Below are 16,920 nucleotides of genomic sequence, written 5' to 3' on the forward strand. Positions count from 1 at the left end.
TAAAATAAAATAATAAAATAATAATAATAATAATAATAATAATAATAATAATAATAATAATAATAATAAAGTGACTTTAAAGCAAGCAAATAGACAGAAAATCAAAAAATACCCACAAAACTCACTAATCTAATCTAGACTGGTTTTGCTATGCATGGTGGAAGTGGTTCTACATAAAAAAGAAAAAACATTTCTGTAAGACAGTTACATTACTCTGACATTACCAGTAATGTTTCTACTCGATTTTGATTGTGTGGCATGTCAGCACATAATAAGACGTTTCAACCACTGTTTACAGATTTAGATAAGAATAAAAATGGTCATTTTTATCAATGTGGCCTCTTACATAATATGCAGTGCAGAATTCCACGTGTTATAATCTGAAAATCTTACTTCTTGGCTGAGCTATAGAATACCTATGCATATTGTTTACCTATATTATGTGTAGCTACTTTCTGATTATACTATATCTCTTCTTAATTCTTGAATGATTATACTATATTTAAAGCAAGATTACAGCAATTATATTTCTAATTTCTAATGTTCTATGCATATCCATTGCAAGTCAAGCTTTGAGTACACACAAGGAAAGCGAATGTCTAGGACAGCAGATAGACTAGAAAGAGAGGGACAAAAAGAATCACAGATTCATCTAGGTTGGAAAGGACCCTGGAGATCATCTAGTCCAACCGTTCGCCTAGCACAGTTCCCACCTACAGCATATCCTTCAGCTCTAAATCGACCCGACTCTTGAACACCTCCAGGGAAATATATGAAAGAAATATATGAAAAAGAGGAAGGTGTGGTTTAAAATTACACCATCCTGACAGTTTCTGTTCCAAGTGTATACAAAAAAATTTGGAAGACCCCAGTTTCACAGTTTTCATCATACTCCAAAGAATATCTTTCTTTCCAAGCTGATCTTATTAACAGCAGTAATGTGATCTTGTAAGCGTAAACACACATTTAGATGAATATCCTGTCTATGTCTGATATGTCCATAAATATTTTTAATAAAGTTTTGAGTCCATCTTCAAATAATTTCTGGAACACCTAAAATTTTCTTTTACCTAACCTTCCTTTTGATTCCTTGTATTTTAAATTTAAAATTAATTCATTATGTTACATGTGATAGATTTGCAATGACCATTAAGCTCCACATTCCTCTTCAAAAGTTATATTGATTTTTCTTCAACATGTTTAACCATGCATCTCCTACTTCTGTTCTTTTCTATAACCTCTACCTATTTGCTAACTCTGGAAATCAGCCAGTTGCTTATCATGGAAGGTCTTTGACGTGTTCATCACCTTCCACTACTTTGATAGAAAGGCTAACTTAACTTTAAGGTTAACATTTGTACTTCAAACACTTTATATCTAGGCTCTTTCAGAACTTCACAGAAAAAAACTGACTCATCCTACCAACTTGCTGTGGTTCTATTTATTGATTTTCTTTAACATCTCTTCTACAACTGCTTCCATTTTGACACAGTTCAAGAATGCTGAGACTCTAAAATGGTATTTCTACATGATTTCCAGGTCACCAGTAAATACCTTTTGCTGTGGTCTTCAAATTAAGTTCAATGAGCTTCCTCATTTTCATACAATAAAAAAATACTTCTAGGTTTTTTTCTCTCCCTTCCTCCCAGGGTGTCCATTTTGAGTGCCTTATGGACACTTTGGATGCATTCTGAGCATATAATTGTCGCATTCTCATTGAGAAAATCTGCTCTGCTTTAGGCCAGCTGTTTATTCATTTGGTACTTTTATCTTAATGCTGAAATAAAAAGATGTTAAGTGATTCACTAATATTTGAACTGAGGGTAATTAAAATATCACTGTAATGTTCTCTGACCTTCAGTTACTTATATGTGCTCTCAACTGTAACTCTAAATATAGTTTAATGTCTGAATATGTATTTATTCAAAATTCACCCGTGAACCAAACCAGTGTATGTCTTGGCATGCTACATAAGTAAAGCTTTAAACTACCCACTTAATCACTAACTGATTATAAAAACAATAGAAAAATATAAAATTAAGTGCAGTATAATAGAGAAGGAAGTGTAACCTTTTAAATAGGTAACAGCAAAACAACTTCTGCAGTATCTGGAGTACACAAATGTGTGTTAGAGTTGTGATTCATTATATTAACTTCTAATAGCACAGAATTCAGGATATTAAAAAAAGTTATATCTGTTAGCTATAATTCAGGATATAAAAAAGAAATATATAACAAAATTACCAGTGAATACCTAAAACCTAGAAGTTTTGTTGTGGAAAATACTGTTCCTTCAAGAGAGGGTGAGATCAGAAAGAAACCTGTTATGTATTCAGCTTCTGAGTGAAACATCAAGAAACACAAGATCTTAAAAGAAGCAGCTACTCTGTTTAATTTGGACCGTAGTCTTGCTTACCATTCCTAGAGTAGTTTGAGTAACTGCTATATGTAGCCCAGTCAAGAAGGAAATGAAAACTGAATTTCATTTTAAAACAATGCAGTCTCTTACTGCAGGTTTTTCTATTCCACAGAACTATCCCCTAGTCTCCGCTGCAATAGTCAGTATGAAGGTGACAAAACTTGTGCAAAGAATTAAATATGAGTCTTATACATGTAACCACCACCATATCCCACCTAATGGATTACTGAAGTTTTATTAGACAGGAGTGAGGCCCTTCAGATTGTTGCCTGACGTAAAGTTAGAAACATGCATATTTATCAGGTATAGCCAGTGCAGATAACTGGATTAGTTTCTTTAATTCCAGTGGTTAATTAATTGACTTACCTTGATTACTGACTGATGCTACATAATCCTGTTCTATTTCACTGTCTTTCAGTCTCTGGAAAATAAATATTTACTTATCTGTGTAAATAAATGGTAGGGATTTTCTTTCTAAGAACAGAATCCCCTGTGGACACCTTGTCTGTTCTAAATATCTTCAAATATGTACCTATGACGTTAACACTTAAAGCAGAAACAAGCACATATTTACTTAATCTAGTGCTATAAGCTGTTTTTCTCTCCACTTAAAAATACAGAATGAAATAACCCTCTTTTTTTTTTTTTAAATGAAATAACAACATTTTTCAATCCTCTACTGGAAAATTTATGTACTCAAAGCAAACAAACAAGTGTCAGTTTTTAATATTCTAAATCAAAATCTCATGCTTTATTCTGCATTTTCATTTGTGCTTTCTATATGCTTTTATTGCCAAATAAATCAGAAACTGTGAAATAAATTACATATTTTATTATTTACAAGCTATTCTCAATAATACTAAAGTTCCCTGTTACATTTTCCTTGCTTATTCATGATGTTTATTCAAACTAACAGTTGCATCTAAGCAGACTTATTTAAAATTCTGTCTTAAATATACACGTCTGATTTCAGATATATTCTTTTAAAATATTAAGACAAAAAAAATCAAAGTTTACATATCTTAAACTATTCCTCCTTCTTTCTAACATTTTCTTCATTAAACTATGCTTCTAAAAATTGGCAGCAGATTTAGTTCATCAGGAGATGAAGTACCTTGTTTTATGGTGCACTATCTAAATAATCCCTTAAATACCTTGGAAATTAGGATTCTCCAACAGTTGATTTTAATGAGATCATTGTAATTAACTCCTATTCTACATTTTCTTATACTATATTTACCATTATATTAGCACTTCTTTAATGAAAGCTTGGAATAAATACACACAGCATTTATTACTCAACTGACATTGTAAAGCCATATTATGAATTCCAAATGTATATGCAAAAGGTCAGACACTCAAAGTAATGCATGGTGTGGGTATATGTATGTGTCTGTATTTATTTTTCAGTTGTTTTCTGAGCTTTCTACAATTACTAACCTTTATAGTTCTTTAATATGAAGAGAACAGTTTTAAGAAAAGCTGAGATTTTAACTTAATCACATCTTCCAAAAACTGTAGGGCTTTTTGCAAAATACCATCTATCTGCATAGCCATACAGAAAGGTCTTATTTTTGTTCCCTATTCTGAAAATCATTTGTGTATTTCAAAATAGTCAGTGGCTTGTCATAGGAAAAATTGAGCCCACTGTCTTGAAGAAGTATATACTGCTAACCAGCTCTCTACTTAATTACTGCCAACTCCACCAGGTTGAAGTTACCATTTCTCTTTTTTGGCATTTTGACATGATAGTTCTTGCTGTACCATGGAGGAGGAGTAATGAGTGTTTTCATGCAGAAAAGTATGTAGTGTGAGGTTTATAGGTTAAGGTATACTGAAACCTGGATGCTTACGCTTTCTCAGGAATCTTCTAAGTGTCAAATTTTTACACATACACACAAAAAGCAAACCTACATTCCCTCCAAAACAGTGTTTGTAGTATGCTGTGTTCTCAAGCAGTATTGCTTCTACACAGTGTTTTCAGATATTTCACTGTATCGAGTATTTCCTATCTTACTGCTCTAAGTCACGCTCTGCTAGCATACAGGCATTGTAAATCCTGTTCATTCAGTCCAGATTCAAAAAGGAAAATATACCTTCCTAACAAGATCTTTGAATCCTCTTTGGTGGCCTTTTAAAGCAACCTCTCTCTCTCCTGACTACATTGGAAAGCTTGGAATGGTAAAGCAATAGGAATATATTTGTAAAATACTGGGCAGCAGAAGCTTGTGAACAAAAATTTAGTATTGTGAAGATATTTCAGTCACAATAAAGTAAAATTCTTTATATTTTCTTCAGAAGTCCTTCAATTGCCTTTTCAAGTCTGACTATTAAGAATTAACTTCTCAGAATACATAGCATTTGAGTAACATTTTACATATTTAGACCAATCTTGATTATTTCATTTCTACTTCTAAGTACTCAAGTCATGGTCATGTGATTCTATAAAGCAGACATTATTCTGGGCAAAAAGAAAATGAGAAATGCTTTTTAAGTAGCCAACATGACAATTTTAAGTAAAGCATACTGCTTAAGTGGTTAAACTGAACATTACTTTGGAACTGTCAACACAAACACAGTCTCATTCACAGTAACGTTCAGTTTTGTGAGCTGCAAGAATACGCTGTTCCTCCTGAAATTGCCTGACTCATTCCTTACACACTTTTGAACTTTGAAATAGTGGCCCTTCATACAGTGACTTCAAACATAAGCAACTCCGTATCATCACTGGATCAAAACAAAAAACCTTATGCCCCCTCCCAGCCACAGAGGTATATAATATCATTGTTGAAGATGTTTCAAACACACCCTCACCTTCATGACAGCCTTAATTATGTCATTGACTAACTTTTCAATGTTAGATTTTTTAGCCTTATATTTTTTTTTTCTAAAATAAATACATCAATTTATTACTTATAACTTTTACACACATACATTGATTCTTAATGACAGTTTTATACTTTATATACATGTATGCCTTACTACACTTTCTAAAAATAAATATATTTGTTGTTATTATAAAAGACAAATATTCCCTCTCTAGACACCTCATCTGACTTTTCCTCATGTGTCGTTTCATTCTTCACAGCTTTAAAAATATTTATGCAGAGTTATCATAGTAATTGGTGACATTGCACGATATCATAAACACGGCCACTTCAAGGGGCTATGGCATTTCCCCCACACACATACTACTGGTTTTACAGATTTTATTTATAAAGTTTTAATGGAACTACTGAGTAGTTTTCAAATAAAAGCATCAATATTGTCATCTTGTTTCATTGTATAAATGCCATGAAGTTCAATTCTTCACCTACTCAAGATGTTTTGTAAGCATGACAGTGCATGATGAAAGTGCACAATCTGAGAAGAAAAAAAAAAAAAGTTAAACCTTGTATGAATGATCATTTAATAAATGTTTCTGAAGTAGATAGTGAAGAAATCTAGTCAGAATGACCACTCAACACTGAAAATTCAAGAGCAGGTATCACAACTTGTTCCCATGCCCATGGCAATTAATGAATTTCACTCTCTAATAACTTAGTCATAATTCAAAAGTAAAATGAATAGGGATAAAATTATTTTAAATGAAAGTGTCATGCTTCAAAAGGAGGTAAATGGATGACTACTATTGCAGCATAACCTATGCCACCTCTGCCACGTGTTTTAATGCCTTTAGACTTTTACTACCTTAGTGAAATGATGGCTAAGCTAGGTCTTTGCACTCCAGTGCACAGTAACTCTCTCAATGCCTTTGTTCAACTCTATACCACAAACACTAACCGTTTAAACTCATGTCATCCTCTGACTTTCTGGCCAAGGCCTTTTCCTAACATGATAAAGATAGATATTAGACTTCTGAGAATTAATTTCAGTATTTACAAGAATTCTTTAGTGATTATAAGTCATCCTGGCTTTGTATCCTCACTGTATTTCTGCTTCTATTATATCATTCAATCCTCTGCCACCTTCAAAGTATGAAGAAAATGTGTTCACTGCAGATGTAATTCTCTGACAAATACATTATTTTAAAGCAAATTTTTCACACTGAGGAACAAGCCTCTTGCAGAGAAATGAAAAAGCAAAAAGTCTGGCACAATAAATTAAGGAAATACTAAAAAGAATTTAAATATAAGTTTTTAGCAAAAAATAATTAAAGAGCAGTAGCTTAGCCAACCCAAAATACAGTTACTACTATCCATCTAAAGTATCCATGTAATCTCTGATCCTGATCTCAGTTATATTTTAGATATGCATTTGGTCTGTTTTGTCTATTAAAAACAAGCAGGCTTTTTTCTAGAACTGTATTTTGTTTGGTTGCTTTTTTAATAAAGATGAAAATGCTAAATACCACAGATGGAAGTTAATGAATGTTAGGCTTCTAAGAACTGTTTTGTGGCTTTCAAAATCTTCTTTTTAATTGCTTATATATGATAGTTGATGACTTGGGAATCTAATCAAACATTCTGTATTTGTACTCCAAAAAAGCAGAATGGGACAAAAATGTTAATGAAAGTTCCAACTGCTTTGATCAAAATCTTTACATCCAAAATACAAACCCAACAAAAGCCTTGATTCTTACATGTATAAAATAGACCATCACATTCCAGTTCCACCTGATTGTTCTTTTAACATACCTGAGCATTTTTAAGAAATGTATATTAAATTACCTAGAAATTCAACCTTGTGTTTACCTACCTATCAAAAATAAAAATCACCCAAGAAAGTATTTTAGCCTAATGTGCCTTAGTCTTTTATCTGCTTCCAGACTTATATGTGTGCCTATGACAAGAACATTGTCAATTCTGTACAGTATTATCAGTGGTGAAAATGATGATTTAAATATTTTTCTTGCAATATGTAATAGTACTCAGTCTGACTAAGATTTATCGCGCAAAGTATTGGCTGACTGAAGTCATGGTTTCAGAAGACCACACCAGTATGCAATAACCGCATTAGAATCATAGCTTTTCTATGTAAAAATTGCATAAAAATGTGACCTATAAAGCCTCTGATGAAGTAATTAATACTAAATGATTGATGAAAAAGCTGTCAATATTTAATATATTACAAAATAATAGCTAGATTAAGGTTCTCTGTGCAGTCTTCCATCCTAAAAGATTTTAGATACAAACCTGATGTATGTTACCTCAAATAGCTGTGACAAGTTATTACAGACAGAAACAGAAAAATCATACAGAAAACTATAAATAACTGCAAATTAAACCAAGAGCTACTGTCAGAGCCAAAACAAAGAACAGATACTTCCCCTTACATTTTAATTTTCAGGAAAACATTTATCTGGGAGAAAATGAGGCTGCAGACATCCCTTTTCCCAGCTCATAATAATGTAAATTATCCCCCAGGTCATATGACAGAGGAGTGGACATGTAGTTCAAGGTTCTCTCTTCTTTCCCATAATGCACATGCATCTGATTTTTTTAGCATCATCTTTAATCACAAAACCACCATGGCTATATTATGTAATTGTGTATATGAGACTGAGAATTAAGATTTCTTGTTTCAATCATAATTAAGAATGTTTTTTTTTGCTTTTAAATATCATGGTATGGAATTACTCTGTGTGAAAACCCATGACATTTTTGGATTTCTTTTAAACAAAAGACAAATAATACATACAAATATCCTGAATACTGATGTTCTGTTAAAAAAACAAAACAAAACAAAACAACAACAACAACAACAACAACAAAAAAACCCAACCCCCCAAAACATCATCCACAGTTCATTACAATAATTGAGATTTTTAGATATATCATTCAGATGGAGATATTTTGAAGCCTGGATTAAAATATTTACAAGGATTAAACAACAGGCTATAATGAAATGTAGCAATATTTTTTAGTGATCTGTAAATTATTTGTTCTGATAGAAACAAGGTTTTTATACTCAGTCATAAATGTGATTTCCCATTAAAGGGTTTTTTGTTATTCTGTAAACAATTGTTTGCTACCAAAAAATTTAAAATTAACTATAGTTGATGAAGCTAAGAGAAATCATTAATCATAATCTCTGTCATGGTAATATTGCATCTGCATATGTTAATTACATCCTGTTCTTAACATCCACCATGAAATGACAAATAGCTTAGCTTATTAGCCTGGATAATCTTTGCATGTGTTCATAAAAGAATGAAACCGATGATTTGGTTCACTTCCCACACTTATTAGAGAGGCTCAAGGTCATTTTAAATAATTATTTCAACCAAATGCATGTCATGCCTAACGCACATAGGACTAGGCCATAAAAACTATTTGGTGCATAAAGATACAATTGTAAAATCATCAGCCTTATGCACTGAGCACATTTTTGAAAACTAGTCCTCTATGATCCTGAAAGCCTCTGCTCAGCTTTTATCTATCTCCAGAATCATCAGTTATTGACTTTCAGGGTCTGTATACTCATTTTCTAGTTTTGCACATTCCCAGGAAAGCAAGTTTTGACAGACTAAGTTATCAGTCAGTTCATGATAAAGCCTGATCAGACCCAGAAAGAACATGAGTGTTCCTCAACAAAGATTTACTATGGGGCTTGATGTACCAGATATTTTCAGAGAATGCTTAAAGCCCTCCCAAATGGCTGCCCTTCTAATATAATAAAGCCATGGCCTTAATTTTATTTTTAATTCTCAATGGAGAATGTATTTTTGCCCACATTTTATCTAAAAGCCTAGACTTCAGAACAAGTAAGACACATAACTCTACGTGGGCCATTCAAACTCATCTATTGTCTCTCAGAAGTATGTCTTAAGTTACGTCAAGTTATTCAGAATAGGTATAGAGGTGGTACCCTATCCTCCTCTATTGAGATTCTACTATTCATTGAAAATATCCATACTAATTGCAACAAGAAGAGTTTTTACTTAATAGGGTCTGACTTTGGACCCCTGTATCAGTTTCACCCTCATGCTATCCATGTTTTTATCTAATCATTTTCTTCATGGAAATGATCAAATATTACTGACACGAATTCTCTTAGAAGAGTAAAAGCTTTCTATGTTATTTGAATTACACTCTTTACAGGACCAATTCTATACATTGTAAAGCATGTCCCTTGAGCCCAGAGAGCCATCTGGAGTGTTGAAAGTTCTCCCTTCCATTCCTCTGACCTACTTAGCTCCAAACATGAGCAAAATGAGAATACTCACTTGTAATATTTCTCTTTACCATATTCTGAGATGCTTCACGCCCCCTATAGAGCTATATGACTAAGTATGACTCAAAGGAGTTTGACAGAAGAACCTGGATTCTAAATTGGTATTAAAAATGTAGAATTTTAGAAAGAATGATAAGTAACTTTTAAAAAACCTTTTTTACTTCATACTGAAAACATTAGATCTAAGTATTACAGGCATAAAGGGGGTTCTGGTTCTCATACTTTTTCTTAAAAATAAATAAGGAAATGGTAAGTGCGGTGTATTCTGTACCACAGTTCATTATATAAGTTTCAATGGAGTTTCAAAAATACAACTCCAGAATGGAGGACTCTCATTTCTCTACTAAGCAAACTTATGTAGGTGAGACTGGTGGTCAGGAGGAAAAATCCAGCTCTCAAACTGTTTCTGCCAGCTCTGTGTAACTGAAAGCTAATCAACTGATATAATCTTTCTCACAGCTATATAAATGTTCTGTTGAGCTAAATCCCACAAAAGTGAAAAACAATGATTACATGGTAAAAATATATTATTATATATGACAGCAACATATTGGCAAGCCTTCATTGACTCTGAACTAGAGGAAGAAGCAATGTAAGAAAAAAATGTGAAAATTACAAAACTAAGTCTTTTTTATAGAGCTTGCTGTGTGACATCATATCCTAAAGTAGTGTGTTGTTTGTCATCTTTAAGTAAGGCCTTGTTCATCCAGGAAAGAAAATGGTCCCATTAGAATCAGTGACAGATATCCACTACCCCTTTTATTAGATTTTATCTCCTTTTATTAAAATGACAGTCTTTCCAAGAAAAACACTCTCCCTTTAGAAATGTTAAAATAGATAACATTGGAAGATTGCTAAGTAGATTATGTCATGAATAGACACAATTATGGCATCATTGATAAATAAATTCTTTATCTTTCATTACCCATGAGAAAGATCCTTGAAAAGAAGAAAACCTTTCTCCTCTTATATACAACAACCTTCCTCAGTGACTCCTCTCTAGAAAAAAATATTCATATCTCATTTTAAAATGAGGAAGAAACTTTTGACTTCTGTTACACACAGTCTACAAATTTGAACATGTTTCCAGAAGTCTGCTAGGGACAGTTTTCCAATTTGATGCCACTGAAGTTTGATGTCAGTGCTATGATGGTTTTGGTGGATAATGAAAATACTACAGTTCTTCATTTTGCTGGTACTCCACTATCCAATTTAAGTACAAAAAAAAGCAAATCCATATGCTATTTAAAATAAATATATTAAAACTGGAAATGGATTTATCAGGTTATTTGTCTTCAAATTATGAAAAGGAATTTAAATTAACAAGACACTGAGGAGATTTTATTTTAACTTATAAAGCAAATGTTGATTTTATAATTTGGCAATTTTGTGTTTATTAATATCTGGATACATGGGAGAGGTTTTGTGCTTAATCTTACAGAATATGTGAAATTAATATAACTTTTTTTCTTTCTGAAGGTGCTATCCACTGCTGGTAAGAATTAACACCAAATCAATAAAATAAAAATTAATTATTTTCTTGGAGTTTAAATCTGAAAATTCCTATGCCTGAGAGAATCAGTGGTAATATAACTGAAGCCAGGAGATTCCTGAAATGAGTTCTTCATACCCATAAAAGCTTGAATGATTCGATCTTTGGTGCATTTCAAGGCTGAATTTTTATAGAGACCACATGTCTAGCAGGTTAAATGGTATAATGTATATAAAAAATATTTCACCTACAAGGTTTAAAAAGCAGTAATAACAAAACAAACAAACATATATTGTGACATCTAGAGTATACTTAATGTTCTATTTAAATACATATATAAAGTACTATGCTCTGCTGTAAATTTGCTAAATAAAAAATACAGGTTCACATAGAGAATGACATTACTATTAATCTCTATTCACAATAACTTGTAGCGCTATTTATCGAATGTTATAAAAAATTTGAAACAATATATATCCTAACTTATTAAATATGTTATTTTATGAAATATAGCACTGAAAAAGGCTTTGCCCTAAAGAGCAGTTTACTAAAATACCTGCTTCTTATTTTGTACCCATTTTGTCCATATGACAAATCAAGGATAATAACAACAGCAACCATAATAAATGAAAAACTGCTCTTACCATGACAGCTGGGCAGGGCTCTGTTCCATCCAGGTCTTCCATCATCTCCCATGATACATGTTAGTGTAGAATATCCTTGAAGAACATAACCTGCATCGCAGTAATATGTGACAGTCGACCCCAGTTTATAATCCATTCCAAGTCGTGTTCCATTCATTATATTTCCAGGATCAAAGCAAGACTCACGAAGCTTTGCTATAAAGGAAACAAATGCAAACATAGTTCTGAATATAATCTAAAACATTACAAACGTATTCTGGAGTTCTCTCAAGGTCTTCTTTGAGCACCCTGTAGACATATGATGTTCTCTTTTTTTTTTTTTTTTTCTTCCTTTAAAAATCCTTCCATTTTACAGCAAATGTTCTCTCTCTTCATTTTCAAAGACTGTAAAAATTACTAGATAATGACCTAAACTATGTCTCCTGTATTTTTCCTAAATAACTTCTATAGAATGACATTACAAGATCCATTGTACCAGAGTTGACTGTGACCAATGATGCAGTTAAGTATTTAGATGAATTTAGATATATGGACACTGTTCCCGTAGCTAGGATATATCCTAGTTTTAAAATCTGTGATCTGAAAACTGATAAGCAGAGGATACCCATATAAGTAGTGTGTTATGAAATAAAAAGTATGCAAACAAGAATTCATTGAAAATTAAAAACTCAAATTAATTATTTGTATTCATGCATATGTTGTAATGATATATTTTTATAAAGCGCTTTTTTTCCCTCACTGGAGGACAAAACATGAAAATATTCCTTAAATTCTTTTTTTTTTTTTTGTTTGTTTGTTATTTATAGCTATTTGTTTAAAAATATTGAAATAAATTTTAACATACACATGTCCTCTTCTCTTTGCTTCTCTCTTCCTTCTACAATGTGAATACTAGAGTGTTTAATATCCAAGACATAACAAACTGCACAAAAATAACCAATTGGCACTTCTAATGAACAACATTACTACTCAGAAGGGGAGAAAAGGTAAACATTTTGGAAAAATCTGCAAAGTTTTTCCATTAAGAAAAAAACAGTAACCGTATTAGGAAATGGTAGATGCTGGAATGAAGCAGACGCTGCTGTGCTATGCAGGATGGAGTTTGAAGTAATTTATTTTAACAAGCAGAAGATAGAAATTTCACATTTTCTTCTTTACCGATTAAGGGTGTTGTGGAGAAATCAATAGGGAACACTTACTCACTTTCTGCAAGAACAGTGCCAGCTTTCTAATACATCAAAAGAGGTGTTTTTTTCCAGGCATATTTATACTGGGGAACTTTCTGCTACAGGTAGCTATGGTTGCCAAAAGACTAAATGAACTTTGAAATTCCTGCAAGGCTATTTAAGAACTTTAAGTACAAAGACACTATATCCAATTCTGGCAGTACCTAAGCTGAAGTTTCTGAAAACTTACAGCCAATAGGGAAAAATTATTATATATTTGACTTCTATATAGTTTAGACATATATCAACCATTGGTCTCTACTAGAGATAAGATAATGAATTAAGTAGGTTGTTGGTTTGACACCCTAAGGCCATTTTTATGTTGCAGTGTTTCTAAGAGAAGAGAAAGAATTCCATTGCAAAACCATAAAAGAACATTTACATTTAAAGATGGAAGCACAGAATAATTCTTCTGAAATTTCAACTTCACATCTTCCAAAAGAACATGACGATGTCCTAATTTATTAGGATGTGCATATATAATTTACAGAGCATACTTCTGATATGAAAAACAGTACAATAAAAAGTAATAGTTACATCACATAGTTAATAATTAAGAACATGTATTTGATATGCACATTGATTCATTTAGGTATTTGTAGTGTGGTGCCTGTAACATCTATCTCCTCTTCTGAATGGTGAAGCTTCAAAATACAGTGTGACATTACAATAAGAAAGGCTAAAACTTTTGTAACACTCATATTCAAAAATTTCGGTGGGCAATCACAAGTTTAAAAATAAAATTTACTAGAAAGCCTGTAAGTTATCACATAGATATTAATAATAATTATGTATAGCCAACCACATTGTCATTCGAGGAGACCTTAGGGCAAACTGAAAATTCTTTCAATTCCAAATTCTCAAATTAAAAAAGAAAAAAAAAAAAAAAAAAAAAAAAAGAACAATTTTTTTTCTTCTTAACTGATATTGATATATTTGTATTGATACACACTTGATATTATGACATCATATTCCTGAGTTTATGGTAAGAAACTCTTGTTTCATAAGTCTAGCAGATTCTTGGATAAAGTAGAGAGAACTTAAAGAGAGACGAAGATAAAATAATCTATTATGTCTGGTGCATAAATCAAAAACTGAGGAAAGACATGATCTGTCACAGCAGAAATTCTCTCTAGGGAAAAATTACAACCCTGTAATTTTCTTTTCCCCAAAGGTACAGTTGTGACAGACTCCTGAAGTTGCTGACTAAACAGTAATAATGTCACTATAGAAATATGGTTTCTTAATAACTATTCTAAAAAATAAAGCCAGAAATACTTAGCACCTTTAAACTACTTTTGCAAATCTGAACTAGCTGCTAAGTGAACTTGTAAAGAAAGTCAGTATACTATGCTACAACATATGAAGAATTCTGTCAAAGGTGCCAAAAGAGTTCTTCAGGTCTAGCTGAGAACTAGTGAAAAGAAGAGCCAATTAGAAGAATGTATTATCAAATATATAAAAATAAAATAGAAGTGCTCCCATGAGACAGGAGGAAAAGTCCTTCACCATCAATGTCCTATTGCTCCAACTGAAGAACTCAAGACATTGATGACCCCTGTAGCTCTTCCCCTTTCTTTCCCAAGAATGTTAGTATCATTAATCTGAAAACACAGAAGGGCAGTGGCACGTTTAGCACAACACCAGAAAAAATGCTGGATAGTGTGTGTGCTACAATTTAAGCTGTATTATTATGTGGATTTTTTTTCTGTAGCAGTACTTTAAAAATTATTTTCTGTAATAAGTAGGTATGGCCTAAAAACAGTTGTTTCATTAGACAGTTAAGATTTGAGTTACAGTAACATTATATTCTTGGCTGTGCATAATAGGTGTAAATTCCTTTTGTCCATAATAAAATTTTGCAACAAGATTCAAGAAAAACAGCAGTTACTTCTCTGATAACTGTGGCATACTACTGGATCAATTAAGGCTTCTGAAATACAGGCTGCATACAGCAATATACGCTGCTTCAATCTCAAGTTCAACAAGGAAGTCTCTGTTGGATAACATATGGTAATGATGCCAAAACCCTCTAGAAAACTAGTTTCTCAGTGCATGAAAAACAACATTGAAAGCCAAGAGAAGCAGATGTTTTGTCCAGAACTTGATGACTTACTACTCCATCCCTAAGTCTCAAAGAGAAAAAAGCCATAATAAGCTTCTTAGAGAGAATATTACAGACATACCTAACTATAGCAAACATTCCATAATTATTCTCCAGAGCACTTATTAGAACTAATAAGCTGCTCCTCCATTATAAAATAGAAATGAGGAGAGGGAGGAAGGGAAGAACAAAACCCAACCAGAAACATGATTACAGACCAGACCTGAGACACGGGTCAGGTCTGAGATTTCTATATGAAAACTATGTCCTGTTAATGAAGTACAACTTGAGAACTAATGCCACTTAAAATAGGATTAGCATACATATAAGAAACAATGGCAGCTGCTACAATTTGTGTGAAAAAATTAAGTTTATTGAATCAGAAATATTTAGGTTGGAAGAGACGTAGCAGAACTCCCACACAAATCAGCGACAATTGGATTAGGTTGCTCAGGCCTTTGTCCAGTCGAGTTATGATTTCAAAGGATTCAGATTGCATGATCAACAGCCTCACAGTAAACAATTTCTTCCTTGGACCTAACCTAAATATACTGCCCTTCAGTTTAAAACCATGGCCCCTTGTCCTATCACTACACTGCCTGATAAGAGTCCCGCCCCACCTTTCCTGGGGCCCCCTGAACTACTGGAAAGCTGCTGTAAGATCTCACCAGAGCCTTCTTTCTTCAGGCTGAATAACTCCAACTCTCTCAGCCTGTCCTTGTAAGGAAGGTGCTCCAGCTCCCTGATCATCTTCACAGCCCTCCTCTGGACCTGCGCAAGCAGGTCCATGTCCTTCTTATGCTGGAAACCCCAGAGCAGGACAGAGTACTGCAGGTGAGGTCTCACAAGACCAGAGTAGAGTAGGAGAATCCCCTCCCTTGACCTGCTGGCCACACTTCTCTTGGTGCAGACCAGGATACGGTTGGCTTTATGGGCTGGGAGCGCACACTGCTGACTCATAGTCGGTTTTGCATCCACTAATACCTCTAAGTCCTCCTCTGCAGGGCTTCTCTCAGCCCACTTGTCACCCAGCCTGTAGCTGTGTACGTGGTTGCCTCAACCCATGTGCAGGACCTTGCCTTTGGTCTTGTTGAACTTCATAAGGTTTGACTGGGCCCAGCTCTCAAGCCTGTCAACGTCTCTCTGTATGTCATCTCTTCCCTACAGTGTGTAAACTGCACCACACAGCTTGGTGTCATTGGTAAATTTGCTGAGGGTGCACTCAATCCCACTGTCCATGTCACCAACAAAGATGTTAAACAGCACCAGTCCTAATACCAACCCCTGAGGAACCTGACTAGTCACTGGTCTCCACTTGGACATCAAGCTGCTGACCTCAAAGTTTGAGTGAAACCTTCGAGCCAATTACAAAACCATGACAGTCCTTTTATATTCACTCCTTATTCTATACCATCTACGTCATGCCCAGGTCCCACATTTTCCAATACATTCTAATTAATCATCACCACCTTTTCTGTCTTTTGATATATACACACAGATAACATTCCCTTAGCCTATGGGCCATCCCTCTAAAATGTTTGTTGAGGTCGTTTAGTCCATGACTTTGGGCTCCACCTGTCATAACAGTCCCTCAGGGCATGAGAGATGGCGTGTGGTGTTGGATTGTTGCATGCTGAAGCCAGTTCTGGTTCCATCACAATTAATTCTTCATTAATCTGGATGAATCTTACTGTAATATCATTAATGGGGCATATAGCAACCATACAGGTCATCAATAAAGATAATAGTGCCCACATTATTAATCACAACTAATTCTAGCCAAGAGTATGAGCTCAGCAATAAAGTCACTTTTCCACCCATGTTATCATCTGCTCACCCAGCCCATATCTCACAAACTG

General features: G+C 33.6%; 1 protein-coding gene across 1 annotated transcript in view; it reads right to left on the reverse strand.

Moving 5' to 3' along the window:
* The window catches only part of CSMD3 (CUB and Sushi multiple domains 3), a 622,514-nt gene that overhangs the window by 185,787 nt on the left and 419,807 nt on the right, over positions 1 to 16,920 (reverse strand). The window contains exon 31 of the mRNA XM_026841511.1: positions 11,732 to 11,926. Within this exon, the coding sequence (XP_026697312.1) occupies positions 11,732 to 11,926 (195 nt within the window). The remainder of the gene's footprint in view (positions 1 to 11,731; positions 11,927 to 16,920) is intronic.

The sequence above is a fragment of the Athene cunicularia genome, assembly GCF_003259725.1.
Source record: "Athene cunicularia isolate RWA chromosome 2 unlocalized genomic scaffold, athCun1 chr2_part1, whole genome shotgun sequence".
NCBI lineage: Eukaryota > Metazoa > Chordata > Aves > Strigiformes > Strigidae > Athene > Athene cunicularia.